The 24534-nt window shown below is 35.1% G+C and overlaps 1 protein-coding gene across 6 annotated transcripts in view; it reads left to right on the top strand.

Moving 5' to 3' along the window:
* Positions 1-24534, top strand: part of neur (E3 ubiquitin-protein ligase neur) — a 292329-nt gene that overhangs the window by 253564 nt on the left and 14231 nt on the right. For 4 of the 6 annotated variants that reach the window (XM_081762966.1, XM_081762967.1, XM_081762968.1 and 1 more), the window contains 4 exons: positions 14313-14482; positions 20699-20813; positions 21778-21993; positions 24293-24467. In XM_081762966.1, the coding sequence (XP_081619092.1) occupies positions 14313-14482; positions 20699-20813; positions 21778-21993; positions 24293-24467 (676 nt within the window). Of the gene's footprint in view, positions 1-2578; positions 2826-12245; positions 12579-14312; positions 14483-20698; positions 20814-21777; positions 21994-24292; positions 24468-24534 lie in introns of those variants that run through there. The other 2 variants (XM_081762969.1, XM_081762965.1) reach the window with 2 other exon arrangements.

Below are 24534 nucleotides of genomic sequence, written 5' to 3'. Positions count from 1 at the left end.
CTGGTACTTAAAACACTATTGAAAACTAACATGTTTCTTTTTTTTATTAACACAAATATATAAAAAAAATCATGCAATTAAATTACGTATATTAAATCTAACTAAAAGAACTCTGGAATGGAAAAATGAGAGACTTTTTAAAAACATAACGTACTTTATTAATAGTAACTAAAATACAAGTTATATTGTGAAAACAATTCTTTTCGCCCGAGATTTTAGCGATTCCCGACTCGGAAATTTTCGGGCAGCTCCAAAACCTGTCAAATACCGACATTTTTCTATTTCATGCTCTGTACGATACGGACACGGTCTGTACAGTCCGTACAAAATACGGACATATGGCAACCCTATCTAACATGCGGTGATCAAATTCCCCTTAAAAATTGAATCAATAACAAAGTATCAAAATGTATATTGCATAAGTTTTATTTTGTGTTAACAACAACTTAACTTATCGATACAAATTATGCTGTATGAATAACACAGTTTGAGAGGTAAATTTGTGTGCTATAAATATGTTAAATTAATATTGGTTAAATTTCATATTGTCGTGAGATTTTTACAACAGAGCAGGTAGCGATATGCTCAACGGAGAAACAGTGAATATTGTTGGTATTCCATTCTAGTGCAATATATTCTTTTTCTCCACTGAATTTATGGCATTAGAAAGTGCACATTTACTGCCATGACTATTGATTATTTGATGAATCCTGTTAAAGAAGACCTGTAATTCCATTGGGAAAGAAACAAGAAAAATCTATATATACCGTTACAGCATTGGTATGTTAGGGACTCTTAAAGGTGTTTTATGAATGGTGTTCAGTTACCTGTAAATGGTTATTGAACCGGCCGTGAACAGCGAATGGTATGTGTTGAGATGAAATAAACAATAGGCCGTTTTTGGTCATTGGTGAAATACTTGCATTGAATGCACCCTCAAATTTTGGCGTGACGTAGTGAAATGCTGGTTGTATTCCTTAATGGGCTTATTGCGCGACGGACATTCCTCGGTTAACTTTATTGCATTCACCAATTGGATATGCTGGACAGATTTTTTTTTTTTTGGTAGTACAATACAGTGCTACTTTTCTTTTGTGCTTTTTCTTTGCAGGAAATCTGAAGAATATTTGGATGAACAATATATATATTATTTATACTATCGAAGTTGTGGGATAATTTCGTGAGAAAATTTCTTGTGCTGTAAGGGAATATTTGTAATAGGGTAGAATGAGTATCTTAGAGCTTAGCTGATCAAAACCAGTTCCAAAAGTAAGATAGCCAGTGTCCACCAGAAAATTATTTGGACTTGCAGTACTCAACATACATATTACCACTTACTACCGTTAATTTGCTACTTCGATAAAACAAATCTCAACTTTACCCCATGATAATAGCGAACAATAATAAATGTAGAAGGTAAAGTATCTCTGTAAAGGACAACAATGTGAGGTCACAACTAGGCCCTACATATATAATCGCCACCGAAAACCAAACTCTAATCTCAACGAAGTCAAGAGCTGGTTTAGTGATTAGTGCGCGAGCCTTGGTGCACTGTCCCGGGTTCGATTCCTGGTAGGAGAGCATTCAAATTTGAATTCAGTACGGTGGTTCGGATTTCACTATTGTAGATTCAATGTCCCGTATAGCCTTGGTGCTGCAAAGGACGCAAAACCAACCAAAGACAAATGTGCTTAAATATTTTTATGCACAGAATTAAAGTTACTTTTAAAATTAATTGTTTTAAAGTTACTTTTAAAATTAATTAAGCTACATTTGAATGTTATACCTTAAACTGTAACCAAAAGTCATTCTCAAAAACAGTAAAGAGCATACTGTGCTCTTATCTCGTTAAGGGCTCTAGTCGGCCAGAAAAGATAGCTGAGCAATTCGCGGTTACCATTATCAACCTTCTGTAACCCAATAGTTTGACTTCCTTAATTTGGATCTTTTTGTCGTTATCCTTGGAATAGTTTTAATTTGATAACTTGCCAAAGTCGGTACTCTAATAGGTTAATTTATTCTTGAGTTATTAGGAAAAGAAATTTTGTCAACTGAAGAATACTTTCTTTCGTTACTGTACATCGACAACATTCAGTGTGGTTATTTAAAACGAAGTTAGCCTATTTTGTTCAGTTGATTGTTCTATATAAAGGTTACTGGTATTAAGTGCATTTGATCATGACAATGTAATTTACGCAATTTGAATCAAGGAAGCAACATTTCGTGGCACACTCAGTTTGTTGGTGGGGAAACTCCCAGTAACTCGGAAACCAGTTATTCCGTGAATTTGTCTATTTATCTGATCCGACTATCAAGCAGTCGGAATGCTTTATGCAATACAGCAGACATTGATATTCAGAAAAGAAAGGAGTGATTGCGTCACCGAAGTTCTAGTTCTTGGTTGGAATTTTCTTGTGAAGGGTCATTCTCAGGACTCGGGAGCAAGGAACCATTGCGAGAGAGAGAGAAAAAAACACGTGACGCGTGACGTCAGTAAAGAGCTCTAATGCGATGACGTCAGTTATTTAGTTCTTTTTGGCATGTTGGGGGGTGAGAAGGTCGTCACCTTGGGATAAGAAACCATTTGGCTATGTTCACTTGTTTGCAAACCGGTTTCCGTCGTGATGTGATTGGTAGCTGCTGGTAGACGCAAGTCTACGTGCGGAGCGCGGGGAAGTTCCGGGTTCATTTCCAGCCGGAGTTCCAGTAGTGTTTCATGTACGGTAATTGTGACTTCCGCTGGTATTGAATGAGACGTGTGCTGTGTGTACGCTAACACATTTGTTGAACGCTGCTATTTGTTATGGTGCATCATAGTGTTTCAGGTATTATTTCATTTTGTCACTGAATATTTATATATTTATATTTAGATATAAATTTTATTCCTGTATCATTAGAGAGGTTTTGGTGTGTTCGTTGTTTATTTATTTTCAAAATAACAGAGAAAAAATGACAAAATTTGAAAGCAGTATACTATCTTGAAATAATGAATCATAATGTTGACATTGAACGTGTAATATGACGATTTGTTAATTGTTACACCAGGAAGGAAATCGACGTTTCTCCTTCTTTCCCTCTAATTGAGCATGTAAAAGAACATCAACGAATACATTAAAACATTACATATCAAGTCGAGATTAAATCAAGCACTGCCTATTTGAAGACTCAGATTGTTACTGTTGTATCTCTGAAACCTGAAGTTGTATAATAAGGTAATTGTTGATCTTACAAATGTATAGAGCGTTGAATGATCCTTAAATGGTAAAATGTAGTTACTACTTAATCTACATCAGATTTATATTACGTTTTACTTTCGTAGTGATTCGTGATTCAGTTGTACTTAAATATTAATTTTTATGATATATAAAGACGCGGTAGTTTTCATAATTATGTCAATGTTTGGTAATCATAATTGAATTATGAACTTTTAACACCGGAATTCACTCGCGAAACTTTGTTTATAAAGATTGTTGTGTTTCTCTTAGCCAATTAAAGCCCATATTAAAACTGTCAATACTTGACTAGTAAGTGGTCACACCCCTTTCCACTTTCATTTACGTAGAGTAAGGTCAGGGTCTCGAGAGTTCCGTTTATACCACAGACATATTATCAGGAAGATTGCCTTTTACAATATAATGAACCAATACGTGGTTGAGATGAAAATTAGATACTTTCCATCAACCACTCTCCCATATTTTTAAATTACCACTATGCGATAACGAGCAAAAGCGTGTTTTCACTACACGCAGTGGCGTACACAGAAGTTCAAGGGGAGGGGGTTCAACTTCGTATAATTTCAGTTTTTGTATACATATTATAGTATGAGAAACGCATATCTTGCTCAAAGAGAAGACAGCGTAACCGTCTTGTATACGCCACTGCTGCATGCATATTTATTTTGTTAGTAATCTTGGATCAGATATAGGGAACAATGCTTGGTAACGTACGCAGCGATGGTCTCGACATTTTCAAAACTACTCAAATTGCCCATTCGATCATAAGTAATCATTGATTATGCATTTTTCGTGGCGACCTAAGTATTGGAGGTGTGTACTGACTAGTCGGAACAAAATTGATCTGCATGATCTGATCTGAGCTTCGTTTCTTGTCCTACATTTCCTTTGCTACTGGCAAAATATAACAACTTATCTCTATTTTTGGAATTATTGTTCTTTAAGAGGCAAATGTGCGTAGACAAACAAATCATTTATCTAAATACTAAATTCAAGCTGTGATCGTATATGCAAAAACTACGATTAATTAAAAAATGCTGTGGACGAATGCTTAGCAGTTAAATTATCAATATAATGTCTTACTTTTGCATTTCTTTGATTTTTGCTAATAACTTATATTTTTCGTATGTTTTCAGAATATACAAGAAACTCGTATACACAAACATTTTACGTCCTTCCCGTTATAGTGGCAAGCACGCGCACTCCTTTGGTGCACGGGGCCATGGGTTAGAGTTCCGGTGGAAGTCTTGAACGCATTATTGAGGTTCGTATTTCAATTTAAGCGTACGCCCACGCCTCATTCAGTTTCGGTGCTGAAAAGGCCGCTAAACTTGAATAAACAAATGTTTCAGGCTGCGCGTCAAACTGGAGCTGCAGACCATAACAAAATATAAAATCTGTTTTACGCCCCACGATTATGCTGGCTAGGCTAAAGGAGATTGTAATGAGAAATGAATAAAATGCTGAAATGAAGAAGTGGGAGGAAATGGAAGAACCCCAAGAAAACACCCACACTCGGTGTTTGTCCACACGAAATTCACTTGGCGCAAGCTATGATCGAACCAAGAACCCCATGCATCAGAGGGGAACGCTCTACCATTGAGCCGCCGTGGCCCTTACACCATTAAAAGGTCGGCGACTAGGTGGTACAGTCCGCAGCAAGAAACCTACAACATGAGCATGTAAGTTTATTGTGAAACGACGAAGTCTTTTGCTCCAAACTAAGTGTACAGGACAGGACGCCGAAGTTTCTCCTGGCGTGATTCGTGCCACTTAGACGTTGATGATGATTCCCTGCGCAGTTAGGCGTAGTTTCACAAACTTACATGCTCATGTTGCAGGTTTTTTGCTGCTGACTGTACATGTACAGTAGAGTGATGTATAGTCAACAATCGCAGTCCTAATGTCATTATTTATGATTTTGTTGGCGTTAGTATTGCACTTCACTGAAGGAGCTCTCACTTACCTCCATAATGTTCCGTCAACACTTACTTCAGTACCACACAGGCTGTAACTGGGAACTGCGTATACTCCAGGATAAGCAAGAAATCATGTATATCGCAAAATAAATTTTACTGTGTAATAAATCATTAGTTTGATATTCCTAATCTTAGATCATCTTAGAGATTTGTAGCATGAGAACTTTTGTAGTTGTGTAAGTGTGAAATTAAACTGTAAAGTTTTCGCATATACTTCTTAATTTCCTGTAACATTTATGGTTATGAACCCTGTGTTAATTTCCTTGTAGTTAGATGATCTTCGCGATTTGTACCTAATCATATTTTCTCAAAATGTTTACCTAATGACAACTCACGTTACGTAAGCTGGAGATAAAATATCTAAATGTTTATTGTAAACATAAGTGTAGACCAGATCTAAGCTGTAGAATATCTGGTGATAGCTATTTTTAAAATCTTGTCCTAAGATCTCTAATGTAGAGTCTTCTGTTACATAGCATAGATTAAGGGACATTTTGTTTGGTTTTCAAGAGATTATTATTATTTCGTGAATATTAGGGTGCTTATTCAGCAGAGTCGTCTTAATCTCATGGTTATAGCGTTTGTTTCCGTGAACGTGATCATAGGTTGAATACTGTACAGAGTACAGTAATTTAGATAGGATTTCCTGTAGTGGTTCAGATCCCAATTTAAGAGTATGCCACGTCCTTCTGAACTTTCATTTTTCGTAAGGATTAAAGCAAAAATCACTTAATTTTATTTTTCGTGAGGATTAAAGCAAAAATCACTTAATTTCAGCCATGTCTATGGCCGTGGTTGCAGTTCGTTGTTGATTGAAGCTAAATAAATAAATATAATTTATTCAAATTGATATTTAATGAAATCAATAGGATTTTTTTTCCTCAAATATCTTACTGGTCAGTTCAGTTTAACTCGTGGTAACATATTTAACTGATATTTGTTATACTTTATATACTATTGAATCCTACAGATTTAAATTGCACACCAGTGGAAACTACAGGATTATTCTCATCTATACAGTGTTACGTACGCATGAAACTATTTGTTTCGAAATGTTAGTTATGGTGTAGTTAAGTTACAGAAGGGAATTCCATTACTTTTTTTTCTCTATTCATACCAAAGAGAATAATGATTCATTGATTTTGTAGAACAATGTGTATAACTTATAAGGAATTCCTATTATAGGTAGAATCGTAATGCATGCAATGTGTATATGCTAGTTTTGTACCTGGTGACGATTCGAAGATGCAGGCAACGTACTGACTCACGATTGCTGCCTATTTATGGATAAGACTTGGAAGTCCACTTTGTTTATTCAAGTAAATGAAGTAATCACTTTATTGGGAAAAAAATTCTGGGGATTTTATAGTACTGTTTTTTCATTTAACTGTAATACTTGAATTGACATGTTTTTTCGGATGACTCAGCTGTTGCACATTTGACACAATTTTGCATTCGGTATTTGTTACATTGCATTGTAACGCAGATAGGGTTTGTCTTAAGCACTGTCAGTTTATCTAAAAATAGCTGCCTCGCTTATGTAGCTGTGTTTATTCTAGGCTCTAATATTCTTATTCATATTTCCCCTTATAATAATTTGTCATTAGGTGATGATGATAGTACTGTTCAAACGTTATTATCGCTGTAAAAAATAGCTATGCAACTCCAAACTTCAGTATTAGTTCGACATTTCATGTATATAATCACTATTTCAAAATGCAGAATAGCTACTTGAAACATAACTATTTCATATGATTTGGATATACAGTCTTTCCGGTTCCAGAATTCCTAAACGTATTTCAAGAGTTTTCTTCAATTGGTGTAATTTTGTCACAATTGTCCAGTCTATTCAGTCATTCAGAAAAGGTTAACATTTAGAATGTTTAAGAATTGTGCTTTAGAAGTATTAAAGCGAGTGATGCGTTTTGTAAATCTGTCGTTCCAGGATTTTTCACCCTACATATGCGTTACGAGTTCATTGTCTTTCCAATGTTATATTCGTGATACGGAATTCTAAGTGAATTATTACACGTAGTTCTCATCCAAGTAATAAGTTGCCAGCCGTGACAAATTGTAATATGAAATTAATAGTTCTTAGCGTCTCGTTATCCTTATTATATAACGAGGTAAACTAGTTATGCAATTAAAGTCCAATTAATGCTAATAATTATTAACGTACATCAAAACATGCACAAAACTAGAGGAATACTTTAATAATTAATTCTTTCTGAGAACTGGCGTATTTCGGGTTGTATTAGAAGTGTAGCGTGCAAATTACCATTAAAAGCAGAAGAAAGCACACTGTTTCATTAAGCCCTCTTTGCGTCGAGTATTTCAGTAACTAATAAACTGATCGAAGTTCTTCAAAGCAGTTTTATTAAATTTTCTCAAATATGAACTTATGTACGTATAAAAACTTGATATCGAGACAACTCATAAACCACCTGCGTACTTGAACAGCGTATGATCGCGTTAATGATTTCGCTATAATCTGCACTATTTTGTAAATATATCAGTGTATATTAACGTGTATTAGATGGGGCCTTGTTACAAGTATTAGCTGAATCTGGTTAGAAGTGTTTAAAATAGGTCTAATCTACAAACATATTTGAGGATACATAGGTGGTTTGGAGGACAACTCTCAAATGTTTGCCTTATTCCTGGTCAGAGTAAGCAGTTGAAATGCTGAGGCTATAAAATATTCTTACGTATTGATTTTGTGGGAGATTTATTTTAAAGTGTGGTTTCTATCAGTGGTAGCTCTTGAAGAGGCACATGGTAAAAATCTAAATTTTATCGCTATAAACTAAGGGAATAACGCGTCACATAACTTCAGAAAGCTACACATAAGAATTAGTACATCAAATTTTTCTTGCCTTAGTTTGTAGTCATAAAATTTGATACATATAATTCTACTAGTGTAACTTCCCTTAAGAGTCGTCATTGGTTTATAAAATACTTGGTCAATCAATGAAGTAATTCTCTCTTTCTCTTGGATAAATTAACTGCTTCATCTGGAAGCGCAAGTTTATCAAGCACCTATTAATTGTATTGTGCAAGTCTTAAAGTAGTACTGAATAGCGCAATCTCCTCATAGAAATTATTCCTTACTCCAAACTCCCTGCTCTTACAGTATAGAAGGGGTTGTACTCTGCCAGTGCTTGTAATTGGGCGATATGTTACCAGTATATCTACTCCTGTTAAAACTTACCTTTTGGCCATACGTTAAACTTTACAAAACTGTTGCATGTAAAAAGTGCTTCGATGATTTGTTCATGAACTAGGTTTTGTACGCTTGGAGGTTAGCTAAGCTCCAGATTGTGGACTTAGTTTGTGTGTCAATGAGAAGATAATTCCCACATATGTTGCTTGATTAGGTTGTAGACCTTCCATATGGCGGTGAGCTTTCCACCTGGAAGTTGGAATGGGGCCGAAGGACAAGCAGGTGAAGGGAAAGAGGGATTCGTATTATATGTATGACGCTAAGCATTAGCAGCTGGGATATGTAGTATTTCCGGCCGGATGTGTGGCACGCGACTGTCACGTGGGGTGGCACATCAGTGGAAAAAAAAAATAACACCCCCTAAAGCGAAGCTAGGGAGAGCAGCTGATACCAAGTAAGAATTGTCTCTAAGATCTCTTGTTTACGTTTTTCCCGATGTGCAAACATGTTGCAGAATGCATATGTTAGCCGTGACAGGGTTTAAGATTGTGAACATGCTTTTAAGGTTATTTGGTTTCATAGTCTTATAAGTATGTATGTAATAATAATCCACGTTGTGGTATTACTGACAGAAGGGCGTTCTGTTTCGTAGAACGTCACTTCTGCTTATGCAGGAGCAACACTGTAAGCGTAATTTGCGGTGTAAGTAGGATTACTGTCTCGTTGAATTCTCCAGATGCCAATGTGAGCAGAGAGGGTATTTAGTCATGATGGTTTAGTTTCTCATGATGAGTAGCCATTAGAACATCGACTGATTCATTTGTACATACATATTTTTATCGTCTGAGTTTGATATATAGTTCTAATTATTTCGATACCACTAAAACAAGAGGTATGCAACATTTGTCGACTGGAGAAAGGGAGATAACAAGATTCAATGAAGCCACAAATAGATTTGAGTACTAAATGTAGAAATTCTGCCAATTTGACAAAACCAGAGCCGAAGCTTTAATCAGTTTTTTTATATATATATATATATATATATATATATATATATATATATATATATATATATATATATATATATATATATATATATATAAAATCTGGCAGGTTTATATAAGTTTATTCTAAAACAATAAAACTGCTTTTGCAAAGGAAAAAGAATAGTCAATATCTTGTAAGTTGAACATATGTGATTGAAGATTGTAACATTGCATGGATCTGTATTATGCTTGCATTGTTTAAACCATTTGATGTGATATCTTTATCAATCATTTTGAAATATTTTGAATACCAGAAGAATTGGAGATTTCGCCTGTATCATAGTTCGTGAACTATGTTCGGAGCAATTCCCATTAGCTTACAGTATAAACGTGAGAGAGAAAACAAAATCAGTGATCTCCAACTTCGAACCCTCTACTGAAGAATTTTTTTGTCAGCCCATTGGTATAAGATAAAACTGAAAGGAAACTGATAACAGTAGAATAAGTGAATTTTATAAGAGGAAAAAACTAAAGCTATATATACTGTTATATAACGCTGTGTACGCTGTGTTGTGTTGTACTAATACCTTCATTTCCGTTTTCTTTTTCTTTCTTTTTTTTTCATATTAACTTTCCTTTTGCGTTTCCTACTGTCGACGACTTAAACATGCGAACCAACGAAAATTTTAATTATAAGAAATGCTTTCAAGTTTAAAGTAACATTTTATTAGACTGATATTTTTTTCTCCGTACTTCAAATAGTATGTTTGAATTTCTCACGTCGTGCGAATTCAGAATTGATCCCTACTGCAAAACGTATGCAGTTGGGATTAAATGCATGAATAACATAGGAGCTGATGGTTTGGTCATACGTTCCCATGTCTTAAAAATGATTATTATAAATCATAAAATAAATATAATTAAATGGAAAATTTTATTCACAAGGACTGTGGTGTGACACCTCCCAAATAAGCAGAATCAAATGAAATTCGATGATAAAAATTATTAATGCTTTTCTTGTTTCATATTGTCTAATTTGAAATATGCAATCTATTCACGATAAAGTGTCTGACGTATCTTGAAGTGGGGATTGGGAAGGCTTTGTATGTTAACCTTCACAGCAAAGCAAATCAAACCCGGAACAGGCTTTTGAAATCCATGCATTCATCCATTCCGTACTTCGCAGATTTCATAAAACCGTCTATGTAGGTTGAGATGAATGTAGTGAATGGTACGGTTCCTCCTCCCCTCCCAACTGAAGTTCTTGGTATCTAAACACATGTGCAAGATTCTGAACATAAAAACGTTGGTTGGAGAGCTACTTAATTCTCAATGCACAGTGGGGAAGGCGGAAATGGAAGCTGGGGGGTTGTTTTCTCTCCCCTTCATTGTCTGGATGTCGGGAGGTTGCCATAGTAACGGCCTCCCCGGAGATGAGAATGGTGAACGGAGGGTGGAATACTTTTTGTATTCTTCGGAACCTGTTGAACTGTTCCTTGTCACTGAAAAGGAAACTAGGAACCAGTTGTTCCATTTTGGGTCTAGCTCATTTTCGCAAGTGTGGATCGCGGATTCGAATGTCTCGCGTGTTTATTGAGCTGCTCTCCAGAAACTCGAGAAATTTCAAATTAAGTTCAAACTATTGGTATACGGTTCTTATTACTTTTTTATATTACATATGAGGCACGAAATACATCAACAGCAATGAGATTATTTCTAGTTAATACAAATGTAATAGCGTATGCGTTTCGGAAATGTATCGTATGATTCCCTTTTTAATGCAGTATGCATTAGTGGTATTCAACCTAGGGAAACTTCTTGGAGTACGTAAAACTTAAAGTAACACAGTTCTCTTAAATTTAGAGTGTTATCTTGTTTATAGTAAAACTGTATTTAATTAATAAGTAATAAATTGTGGTCTAGTTTTGTTCTAGTAGCCTATAATTTGAATAAAGGATAGCTTAAAATCTGGGGGTGCGTGCTTGAATGGAAAAAATATCGTTAGGGTTTCGCCAAAAAAAAAAAAAAAATCCCCGGTGTACATTACTGATGTATAAAAGCGAATTCATAGCTGGCTTCGTGTAAAATGTTATTGTACGGTGCTAAATATCCAAATCCAACCGTACAATAGTCAATTTCATACTACTTTTATATGCGTTTCAATGTAGTATTTAACGGTGATATAGGTAATACCAACGTTCTTCTCTTCTATCCGTATAAAAATTAATAGGAAAGGAAGCGCCTGACCGTTGCCGGAAGTATTATCCCGTCATTCAATGTAACAACAAAGCCTGATGAATGCTATGCCATAATCTGAATGGCATTTTACAGTAATAAATAATTTTAGGGATAGCCTTCTGATGTCATTGTAGATATTTATAGAGGATTATGTGTTTACTGGTCTGTGTATCGACCTTCGGGTTTGAAGCTAAGATCAAGAATTTACAGAAGTTTCTTCTTTCTTTTAAATTCTTCTTCGAAAAGTTTTTGATTACTGGCTGAACAGTAAAATTGAATCAGTCATTGTTAAAAGGGAATGTGTTATATGTTTAAATGGCATATTACTTTCTAACTATGATCGTTCACTTATTGACAGTGCAATTTCCAATCACTGTGATTATAAAACTAAAACCACTGCTCATTTCTGGAAGTGGAAAGCGTCAAATACTGTTTTCGAGAGAATAGTTTAATCTCGCTAACTATGTAAGTAAACACTTACGCTTACGAAATGCTCTTGTCAGGAAATAACTCGCAAACACTCGTGCTTCTGTTTGTTAAACGTTACATCGGTTCCCATCGTCCGTGTCGGAACTGTATCGTGATGGCATCGCTAAATAGTCAGTGAACTTGCATCTCGATCAGTTGCTATGGCAGTTGCGAGTGGAGGGTTGCCTGCATTGTAGGGGTACGGAATGAGTGCGCTCGCGTGTTGTGCGACATGGCGACCAAGAACAGACTGAATCTTCTGTCGGGTAGATATGTGGGCGCGTGTGTGTGTTTATACAGGACGTGTGGCCTTTCAGATTATAATTTGTATTGTAAATAATTAGTCTTCTTACCAGTGCCTAAATTTTTGAACTGAAAACTTATTTTTTTCAATGTTATATACAATTTGAATAGATGATCTGAAAGTGTGATAACCCGGTGACATTTAATACAGCTCTTATGGATCGTATATCTCATCAAGACTACTGGAAGATGTTGAAGAAGATATTGGGTATTTAGTTATACTAGCCGATGTTAATGAATGTATTCAGTGTTGTCGTTTGATATGTTGATTGAAATGTGTGTAACAGTGCAATCGCACTTTTGCATACATATAGCTGAAATTTGAGTAAAATTTGTAGATGCTTGAATAATGCACAAGTAATTTGCATTAGAAAATTTTAACAGTAATATGAACACTTTACGATTTCGTGTCCTTATATTGTTTTTTTTTTCCTCTCTCTCTCTCTCTCTCTCTCTCTCTCTCTCTCTCTCTCTCTCTCTCTCTCTCTCTAAGGATGCATTTCGAAATTTTTCAATGCAGGCATTCCGTAATACGAACAGGAAAAAAAAATGCGTTATGCAAATGATTACCGTTAATTCTTTATACCTGAAATCATGTATTTGTGTTTTCGTTTCGTGTTTCTTGGCAACTTGTATGGTTTCATGATGTTCTTGCGCGCAAAATTATCAATACAAATAAATTATTCCATTTGTGTACGCAGGAACAGAGAGAAAGAAAGATTGAGCGTGCGCAATAGAAGCGTTTATGCATAAAATGCATAATTTGTTTCGAAAAAAAAAAAAATACTTTGGATGGAGCATGTATGTTCCGTTTTCGTTAGCTCTTCTGGTTCGATTTCCAACGAAGAAGCATGATTTTCCACTGACATTTTTGAGGTGCTACCTGAATTAAAAGGTAGCGAACTCTGGTCTTGAAAGTTAGCAATAATGGCTTTGGGGCCAATGAGCTGATCACACATTACAGTTAAACGTATACCTCTGGCCGGCCAGTCTTCCGTATACTGTATATAGCACGTTATAAAGCTCACACTGTACTACCAATAAATATTTACAGATCCTAATAACTAGTAATGTTGCTCTTCAGAATGTAGTGTTAGTCAATTGACAAATACTTAATTGTCAATAACCTTTATTAAAATAATCCTGGTGTATTCAGTTAACTGAAATAGCAATAAGCTTCACAAATAAATAAATAAATAAATAAATTTTATATATATAATTTGCGTACATTACTGTTTTCATCATCATAAGTTGCTACTTTTCCAGTGAATCACTTTTGAACATCTATGTACTTGCTTCACATATCGATAAATCATAAAGAAATATAAATTTCAACATGTATTAAAATTCAGTGACAACGATCATTATGTAACTAATAGTCAGTTATCTGATTCTCATTTATTTTATTATTATTATTATTATTATTTATTTTTGATTTACGTGGAACGCATCATGAAACAATTTTAGCTCTTAAGTTCTTTATGAAGGATTCTATGTATTGCTGGGGACCAATAACAAGAGTCTGTAACATTTAATAAGGAAACAGTCCGTGTGCAATTTTACGGACTTGGTCCACATTATCAGTGGTTATTAGGGAAGTACGCTTGGGAATTTCCTCCTGGAGTTCAGATTTTTTCTCCAGGATGTTAGTGACTTACTCCTTATCTACGTTCTGTTGTTTGACTTTAATATGTTCTTTCTTTCCTTCCGGGAAAATTTGCTTGCAATCATAATCAATAAAATCATACATGTTTGAATCTTAGCCAAATTTCACTACGGACTTCTCCAATAGAAATCAATGTGAACCTTAGATCCGGGTATCATTATTCTGAAATAATGGAAGTGTGATGTGTAATTTTAATGTTAGTTGGTGTGAATATTAGTAGAAATAGTAATAATTGTAATTTATTTGAAATGTTAAATATTTTATTTTTCTTTTCAGCCCCACGATCTGGTGGAAGCTCTGGAACGAACAACCTCCCTCCCATATTATTCCACCAAGTTCATGGGGACAACATTCGAGTGTCAAGGGATGGTGCTATAGCAAGACGAGCTGAGAGTTTCTGCAAGGGCATCACTTTCAGCAATAGGCCTATAAAGATCAGTGAAAAGGTACGCAAGATGTTTCCTTATTTTATTTCTCTTTTCTCTCTTTCTCTTTTTTCTCTCTTTCTTTTTCTTTCTCTTTCTCTCTCTCTTTCTCTCTTTCTTTCTCTTTCTCTCTTTCTCTTTCTCTCTTTCTCTCTCTCTTTCTTTCTCTTTCTCTCTTTCTCTTTCTCTCTTTCTCTTTCTCTCTTTCTCTCTCTTTCTCTTTCTCTCTTTCTCTCTCTCTTTCTCTTTCTCTCTTTCTCCTTCTCTCTCTCTTTCTCTTTCTCTCTTTCTCCTTTCTCTCTTTTTCTCTTTCTCTCTCTTTTTCTCTTTCTCTTTTTCTCTCTTTCTTTCTCTTTTTCTCTCTTTCTCTCTCTTTCTCTCTCTCTTTCTCTCTCTCTTTCTCTCTCTCTTTCTCTCTTTCTCTCTCTCTTTCTCTCTCTCTTTCTCTCTCTCTTTCTCTCTCTCTTTCTCTCTCTCTTTCTCTCTCTCTTTCTCTCTCTCTCTTTCTCTTTCTCTCTTTATCTCTGGGAGAGCGAAACCAATGTGGATCAACTAGCGATATGAAACAATCTTAGTTTTCCGTGATGGGAAATATTGAATATTATTTCATCGAACAAATTAATACTGTTAGATTGTATTCTGTTGACTGTGAATGTGAAATTCATTACTAGCGCATCAAAATTCAAACCTTCGTTAATTTCATCTCGGGTCAATATTCATGAGATGTGTTGTGAATCCTAATGTATCTGAACTCATCATCTGAAGCTGTTAAAAAAACGAAGATTTTCTGTGTATTTAAGTTTGTCGTAGCTGTACGATAGAGGAATCTTCATTCATTGGTGCGAGTTTAACGTTCTATTTCAGCGCTGAAGTTAATGTGAAACAAAAGCTGTGTTTTAATAGGATCCCAAGAAGTGGCCTCAGTGAATTCGAAGTTCTTTTACAATTTTTAGTATAACTTGACAATATTAGGCTTCAAAGTGGTTCCATTAGTTAAGTATCACTATGGAACAAAGTAGTCAGTGTCTTAAGACTGTAATATGTTGTTTGGTTGTCAGTTACTTGATGGTGTCTGTCATTTTCCAGTTATTTTAGGATGAAAAAGTATAATAAAAGCAATTTCACTCACACTTTTTAAGCCTTCCAAAAGCCTTTTAGTGATCGGAATTGTTAAAATTGACACCACCAGTAGCTTTTAAATGTAAGGTCTCTAACCAGAGATAGATCAAAATGTACTTAAAGAATGAAGTCTACCTTTGACGTGAAAGATCAACGAAACTTTATGCACTTAGTTTAGAATTGTCAGCATTATTTTGAAACAATAAACTGTTCATAATCCTAACAAATGATTCTTTTGCAGTACTTAAAAAAATACCAGTAAACTACTAATATATGATAGTCTAAAAGCAATAGAAGTGCCCTTCTTCCGCATTCTTCTTGAACTAGTTCAGTCTTATTTGTTTCATTATTGTGTTTATCAGAGCTCGTGTATTTGTGCGATTCTGTGAATAACCAAGCAAAGCTTCCCATGTGTATGCGCACCACTAATATGCGTACACATTGTGTCATGCGTGTGTAAATGAACGTATGAGTAGAAACAAACTTACTTGCTTGGTCCTTTACGTTTGGCGAGAACGCAAAAATAACAGTGGCGTTGACGGATACGATATGGTTTCTCTGGTGTCTCAACGACGAAGGAAGATGATGCTAAATATAGGGAGTCGTTTGCTGGCTGAGGTTTCTTCAAAAATCTTTTTAGTTTTTCGTCGTCGTCGGAAGTTGAAATAGAGTAGACGTATTGCAGAATTCGTATATATATATATATATATATATATATATATATATATATATATATATATATATATATATATATATGTGTGTGTGTGTGTGTTAGTATAACTGCTATTCGTGGAAGTATGGCTTGCCCTATATTCATACAAGTGGGCAGAGCACAACCACGCAAAATCTGGCTTCATTAGTTAGCGACAATTTTCTGTTAATAACTTAACTTTTCGCGGATTTCACACAACTATTCACAAGAGACCTTCTTGTAACGTGGAGGACTGGTTTCTTAAGTGAGAAGTACTAGTCTTTCAAGATAGAGAAAGAACATTATAAATTAACAGCTCACTCACTGGCTAATTTGGTATGTAGTTTCATAAGGTTGACAGTTTCGTGACACAAGTCGTCGTTATGAAGCGTGTGCCAAATTAAACTGACAAGCTTTCCAAATTAACTTGCTGAAGTTTAATGCTAAGGAAGTTTTTGCACAAGAAGGGAGAAAGTGCTAAGTAACATTTATACTTCTTTTTGTAGCTGTATTATCTGGATTCAAATATTGGAATAATCCGTAACACTCGATTGATGAACATATTTTGTTCCTGTACTAATTCTAAAGACAGTGCACTTACTTGCACTCGGAGAATTTGGACGAAACGGTAACGTTGGCCAGTATTATTTTATTTTACTTAAATCAAAAGTTGCCGCCTTTTTCAGGACAGTAAGCACTTTGACTAACAGCGCTAGAGGTCTCTCGTGGCTAAGCGGTTAGTATACGCTCCCTTGGCTTGGGAGACGGGTTCGATTCCCGGCGGGAGCCTTTGGTTCGGTCCCTGTTAAGCTGTAGGTCCATGTCTCATATAGTCTCGCTGCCGAAAGACACTAAACTCAAAATCAGATCAAATTAATCAACAAACGGCGCTAGTTTCAACTGGATAACACGTGGTAAGCACAAATATCAGCGTTGTTACCTGTAACTTTCTTGCTAGTCTGTAGTGGATAATACTTAATTGGGCTATGTCGTGATTCTGGGTTAAACATCAAACATTGTCTCCATCAGAAATCGAAGTCGAAGAAAGTATAACTCTGTCAGAGTTATAGTACCATAGTCAATGGTAGGATGTCTTACCATGTTGATGTAAATATTAGCTTTGGTTGTTTTTCTAAGTTTGTAGTGTAGTTTTTAGGATAAGACTTCTTCATCAATGAGGTATTAATTGTAACAGAATCACTTATAAGTGAGATCATATTAATGAATGGTTTCTTTTAGTATACTTTACATAATATAATTTATTCCCCGATTGTTCTATTTTACTGTTATAATAATTTTGTTACTCATAAATTTTGATGGCGTTTTAAGGAAATATTTAGTTTTTCGTCGTGATGAAATGCAAGGATGGATGGCTGGAATCAAACCTTGAAGAGTTTGTTAATGATGTGAAAGACTATGTTCTTGTGTGTTCTTCCTGAATGAAGAGCTGATCATCTGCTTCCTCTTTTCGTGTGAGAGAAAGAATGCTGGACATTCGCCAGCTTCCTTCCACTACGAACTGATAACTCTCCATTCTTTCAGGTTCATGGTTGCCAGCGTGGAAATTGTCATAGATGGAATCACTATTTATTTCGTTATTCTAATATTGCTGAGGAAATTCTGTATTCCGTAGATTTCCTAATAATTTAATACTTCAGTGTCATTACTATGTCATTTTAAACAAACGCCGTATGTGTGGGATTTTCTGGGGGTTCTCCAGTTTTGTCCCACGCTCTTCATTCCACGAATTTATTCATTATCAGCCTCCCTTAGCCTTGGAGCATAGTCATGGGACATTAAACTAAATAAAATCATTATAAAGAACATTGTCAGGTTTTCTGCTACTGAACTCTTCACCCGTACATTGCAGATCTTTCTAATTAGTAAATAAAATACGAACTTATTAAAGAATACTCAACTTTGTGGTATCCTTTCAGGATAGATTCTAACCTGTACAGCAAAAGTGAGTGTTCAGTTACATAATTTTCTCAAGTTTAGTAGTTTGTGAGCCAATTTGAGTACAGTTAGTATTAAAAAAAAAAAAAAAAAAAAAAAAGCAATGTCATGTTTAAATTGGATACTTGCTCAGAGTTGTCTCTGTTTTGAAGTTATAGTGACCAACATATGGATACCAGTAAAATTCAACATGCAGATTGTAGGGGCGAAAAATGTATTCAGTAACTTCATTAGTGTCAAATGGAATATATTACATTCTGATCATCTTGACGAACAAACATTTGTTTCAAGTCTTCTGTTTCACATTCTCTCTCTCAAAATTGTAATTGAATCGAGATGGGAAAACTTACAAAATAAAGTTTCTACATGCATGAATATAAAATAATTATAACTGGGTAAATTATCTCCATGATAGCCTGAAGAAAAAATAGATACTACTGGCGCCATTAATACAGAAGATTAGAAAAGAAAGAAATATAGTGTCATATCCCTTGTTCTTATAGCAGACATGAACCCAAAAGGAGGACGAACGTATGAAAAAACAAGCCACACATTTCCATTACTTGAGACTACGTTAATATGCATCAGTTTTTTTATTTTTTTATTTTCCGGTTCATGGCGTAATGTTTACAAAAGTCGCTTACAAGTCATCGAACTAACATAAGGAACAAGTAGTAGGGGGAAGAAATAATATATATCGTTGTTTTCCTAGCATAAGAACTGAAATCACTTGAAGCATGTCCTTTCCAGTTAATTTCCGCGAAGCACGATTCATCAAACTCTAATCTAAAGTGTCGATGGCCATGGCCTGATTACTAAACACGTAATGAATGCCCGAATGGAAGGCCATCATTACTTTGCAAACAGGAACCTTCCATTCAAGCGTATCGCGTAGTAATGAATCATGCTGCTCTCTGACTGAGTACATGTACTGGCAAATTATTTGTAATAAAGTAATGATCCAAAAATGTATTACTTCATCGGTAGTGTAAAAATGATAATTATTGAAGTTTTATGTTCTCGTAAAGAGTTCAGATAAACTTCCACATTGAGGATTATATTCTTCGAATATTAGTTACCCGAATCTTACCAAAATTTTGGAATAAATTTTACAATACTTTTTCAGACTTGTGGATAAGGTGTTTTAAAATAACATGTATGTTTATTAAAAGAGAGAAAAAAAACTTAAGGAAACCTTTTCGGATACATCCTGTTTTGGTAACAATAAACGTAGGACATAGTTTCTTTTAAGAATAAATTTGTTTTGTATTCTCAGGTATTTTACTATTCTGGTGAAGTAGTTCTTTGAAACCAATTTATACTGGTCTGTAAAAAAAGTAAATCATACCGATTAAAGAGCATCCTGTATATAGATGACATGTGTGGGTAAATAAGATATTTTTTTTCGCCTACACACAAATCTCATTTACATTACTCATCAAAGCATTACGCACGTAGGAACCTAATTGTATAATTTAATACCAAATTTGAGAAAAATCTTAAAAGTATCTTTTCTTGATGAGTTCTTACGGTGAGGTTGAAAATAGAAATATATTAGCTGCTAGATTTTATAATTTAGTATTTAGTGCATTAATCAACTACTGGTTCAGGTAATATTGCATCTGCTAATCGTATAATTGTAACATTAACCCGACATGTCCAGTATGATGAGTGAGTGATCTAAAGATGCCATAATCTATGTAAAATCATATCAGATAAAACATTGAGTTAGATGTAATATTACCATATGTTTAGTACATTTAATTTAACCTTTGACTCCGCTCGATATTAGAACAATTAAAGCATTGCGTCATATTGTTACGAGATCACATGTATTCAGGTATTACGGAATTAATTTGGCACAAATGCTGTCACTTCAGTCTTAAATTGTATTAAATCTATTCGTTAAAGTTTACAGTGTTTCACATTTTGCAAAACTGTCAGAATTTTAACGTTTATGTTACTATATGGTACTTGCTCTGTAATCGTCTTAGTTATTATTTTAATAATAACAACAAGCTAGTATTCAGATAACTATTTTACGAAATAATTACGAAACCTGAGTGCAAAAACTAAAAGTAATTATCACGAACGAAAGCTTGGGTAGTTTTCAGCTTCCAGGTCTTTCTGCGATATTTTGTGTGATATTTGAATAACTTCTAAAGTTTTAGATAACCTTTATTTTCTATTAAACTTGAATAAACGCAAATATAAGTTAGTTGTAGTTGATTACTATTGGACTAAGCATCTAGGGGGAAAATGTAATTCTTAATAGCATTTGCGTACGGATTTATTTCTAAACCAACTCAAGTAAGAAAAAAAAAGTCTAACATCTTACATGTAACAAACTGAATACAGTCGTACAATTCCGTATTTACTTCGATAATTCAGGAAGAAAAATAGTTAATACTTTATCTTTCTAAGTAGTTTGTGGATTTTTATAGTTCCCGTTTCCTTTTGGTTTGTTTCAGGTGTGTGTCAAGTTCCTGGAAGTATCCAATAATTGGAGTGGTGTAATAAGGTTTGGTTTTACCTGTAATGACCCAAACAACCTTCGAAATGGTCTTCCAAAATATGCCTGCCCAGGTAAGAGCTTATGCGCATATTAAAAGTATACTCTGTTAAGAAGTGCATTGTATTTAGTAGTCAGGATTAATAGAAGTAATGCTCATTGTCTAGTGGAAAATTAATTGCGCGGTTGATTAAAATGTAATAATATTGCTTTTACTTTAAAAAATATTGCAGATCACTACTACAATTTAATTTGTCGAGAATAAGTATAGTTAGATTCATAATTCTAGTTGATTGTCCTGTCTACAACGCTGCACACGCTTCAGCTTGCAGGAACAGTGGTCCAGGCCACAGCGATGATGACTCTCCCTCCTCCCCAAGTGCGTGGATGCAATTTCCCCAAATTTAGGCTACCATTTCCCCTAAAGAATAGTAGTTGTAAAGGAAAACCAGAGTTTACTTTAACAAAACAAAGGTAACTTGCTTTGTAGACTAAATTTTATTCAATTCAGCATTCTTAGAAGCATCATTATGGTATGAAGTTCGATTGTGTCATTTTCAATTAATAATTGTCTCCTAAAAACTTTCATGGGCACTACCTGCACCCTAAAACTCGCTGTGGGTACCTCTGGTCCAGCAATATGATACACATTGTATGTGCAAGAAAAGTACGTCAGTGGGCAGAGAAAGATATCGAGAAGATTAAGACAGTTGATTGGTAAATGCTAATAGAAGGATGTGTAGCGCTGGGTACAGTGCATTTCTGATATTACGACCAGTCTGAAAGTTTTTTTTTTTTTTTTTTTTTTCTTGGAAACTACCGAACGATAGGAAATTGCATTGAAAGTAACTGACTGCGTACAATAGTATTGTATACTTGCTCATTTAGTTTGCATGAGAGTAAAATGCTGTTAGTCCCTAGTTATAAAATGGCAATCATAGATGTAAAGTGTGATGCAATAAGTATGTAAATATACCTTCTTGATATGTACATATTATTATTTTTATTTATTTATTTATTTTTATTTTTATTTTTCAGACCTGACCAATAAACCTGGCTACTGGGCGAAAGCCTTGGCAGAACGTTTTGCAGAAAGAGATGCCATTTTGTTCTTTTATGTAACTCAGGCAGGAGATGTTCATTTTGGGATCAATGGAGAAGAGAAAGGCGTATTTTTCAGTGGCGTGGAAACAAGGGGACCATTGTGGGCTCTCATAGATGTCTACGGGAATTCAACTGGCATTGAGCTTGTTGGTAAGATGCCGAATTTTTTCTTTTCTTTTTCTTTTAATTTGCATTCCGTATATTTCATTCAAGATGATCTCATGTAGTGGTAAACAGTCGTCCACTGTAAAACTTGCGACAGATATAAAATATATTTAAACGTAGAACTACAACAATTTTATGTATACGAAATACATAACCGATCAGAACTTACACTAAGCGTTGAACTTGAATGCTCTTATAAGTGCACTTACTATATACAGTATATATATATAATATTAATATTAAAAACAGATGATGATGGTGACAGTGAGAAGTAGAAGAACTGTCTGTTCTATCTTGTTTTAGTGTGCTTTGCTCCTTTTGTCGCACGCAGGGGCCGCGGTGGCTCAGTGGTAGAGCGTTCACCTGTGGTGCTTGGGGTCCCGGGTTCGATCCCAGCCCCTGCCACGTGAACTTTGTGGTGGACAAACACCGTGTGCGTGGGTTTCCTCTAAGTTCTCCCGTTTTCTCCCACTTTCTTCATTCCACCATTTCATTTATTACCCATAATCACAGTCTCCTTTAGCCTAACCGACATAACCGTGGGACGTAAAACTCAATTTCATTTTTTTTTTTCCTTTTGTCGCACGCAGAATGAAAAGACAAACCTTTCTCCACACTCAAATCAGCATACTGACACCTACAGTGGCATTTTCGTTATTTAATCTGACATTCAGTTCAACAGGACATCAGAAAACAATCCAATAAAATTAAGTAGGATGACCGCTGGGGGCCAATGAACCAGATCACCGTGTCGAATCCTTCTCTGCTGGAAAGCATTCGTTCAAAGCACAGTGAAACCTTAGTGAAGTGGTACTTCGTGAAATTGTATTTGACCGAAGCTCGTCGAGTTATGGGAATATGTCTTCCAACATGTCTAAGTAATTAATGGTGGTGACTGTCGGTTCCGATTCACTGTTGCTGAATCATAGAAGCAAGCATCGTCAAGAAGACATTATGCTTGAAGAAATCCCTTATTCTCCTCTTTTCTTTTTACGTCAGTTGCAAACTCCGTTATTTTAATCTTATCTGGTTGAATGACTTGCACAGGTTGAACCTTACACGCATAGAATCGTAATCTTACGTAGAATTTTGTGAACTGTCGAGACAGGAAATCCAATTCCCTTGCCCATGGTCTCACGGGATTTCTTAAGATTCCGTAGGAATGCTTGTCGGACGCGTTAGGCTCTTCATTGCGTGTGCTAGAACGTGTGGAACGCCCATCAGAGAGACTTTTTTTTTCTGCAAGGAGAATCTTTCTGGTAATAAATTTTTCTGCGTTTATTATCGATCTTTTTTTTTTTCAGAACCTAGCGCATAGTTCAGGCTTTCTTCTGTAGTTTCCATTTTCTTTAATTACGGAACAATTTTCTGGTAGGGCCTTTATAGATTCACGTGTGTTCTAAAAACTAAGAACACTTTTTTTAAAGTTTTTATATTAATACAACACTGCGCTTTTATCTACATCGAGGTTGACACTATTAAATACTGAAATGTCACACTTCGAGAACACCTGGTATTTCAAGTAGGTTTTACTTTTGTTGGAGCTCATTTAGCTGGATCCATAAGAAAAGTTCGGTTTCGCCTTCATTATCCATTTGGCTGTTGATGACTTTGAAATAGTTCGCATTTGGCAGTTAACTTCTGTTCAGTAACTGATAATAAAATCCAAACGTGTTCATATTTTACAGTAAATAGCCATTCTCTTACCTTTTTGGCCCCCTTCCCCCCTCCAAATCTCTCCACTGCCAATTAACAAATTCTCTTACTGAGCAGTACATCAATACGTTGAGAAATACCCTACATGATGATTCGATACTGCATAAATTCGTTAGATGAAATTGATTTCTTCTTGTCTAAGGCGGAGTAGTTGTCATTGATGTATTTGGTTATTAAATATTGGCACTGCTGCATTAAATTAGTCTTGAAGCTTCAACTTTCACTCCATTGATTGCTTTGAGAAGCAAGAATCTACATTTTTCAAAGTATTTTATATAGTGATCGACCATCAACTGTATTCGATATTTGTCTAGTATTTAAATCAAATTTTAGGGTAATAGATGATCTTAACTTAAGTATAATTTATAAAATGACATTGCCATTGATAGCAGTATCTATATGGAAATTCCATGAATCTGTGTTTTTTAGACTAGTTTATATAATGATCAACTTGCACGCTATTAAGGTATTAAATCTTGACATTAATAAGTTAACTATGCACTTAAAAAAATGTGAATGAAATTTGAACCTTACTGATTGAGAGTTCTAAACTCTTTATTTCTTTCAGATCCTCGTCATCAATTGAGTAACTCACGGAGAAATCTCGTGGAGAATAACGCAGATTTGGATAGATTCATTTTGCCATCTCTGACTTCTCTGAGTTTACAGCAGCGAGAGGAAACTGAATTTCCTAGCGTTCGCTACCAGTCAGGGCTGCACTTCAATCCTCTTCCATTTCACAGGTAAGGTTTTTAAGGAGTTCCAAAGGAGATTTTGTTTTTTGGGCAATTTTCTGATATTATTAAGGTG

This window comes from Thermobia domestica, chromosome 1, assembly GCF_964235325.1.
Source record: "Thermobia domestica chromosome 1, izTheDome1.hap1.1, whole genome shotgun sequence".
Taxonomy (NCBI): domain Eukaryota; kingdom Metazoa; phylum Arthropoda; class Insecta; order Zygentoma; family Lepismatidae; genus Thermobia; species Thermobia domestica.
This window is presented reverse-complemented; position numbering and strand designations above follow the sequence as displayed.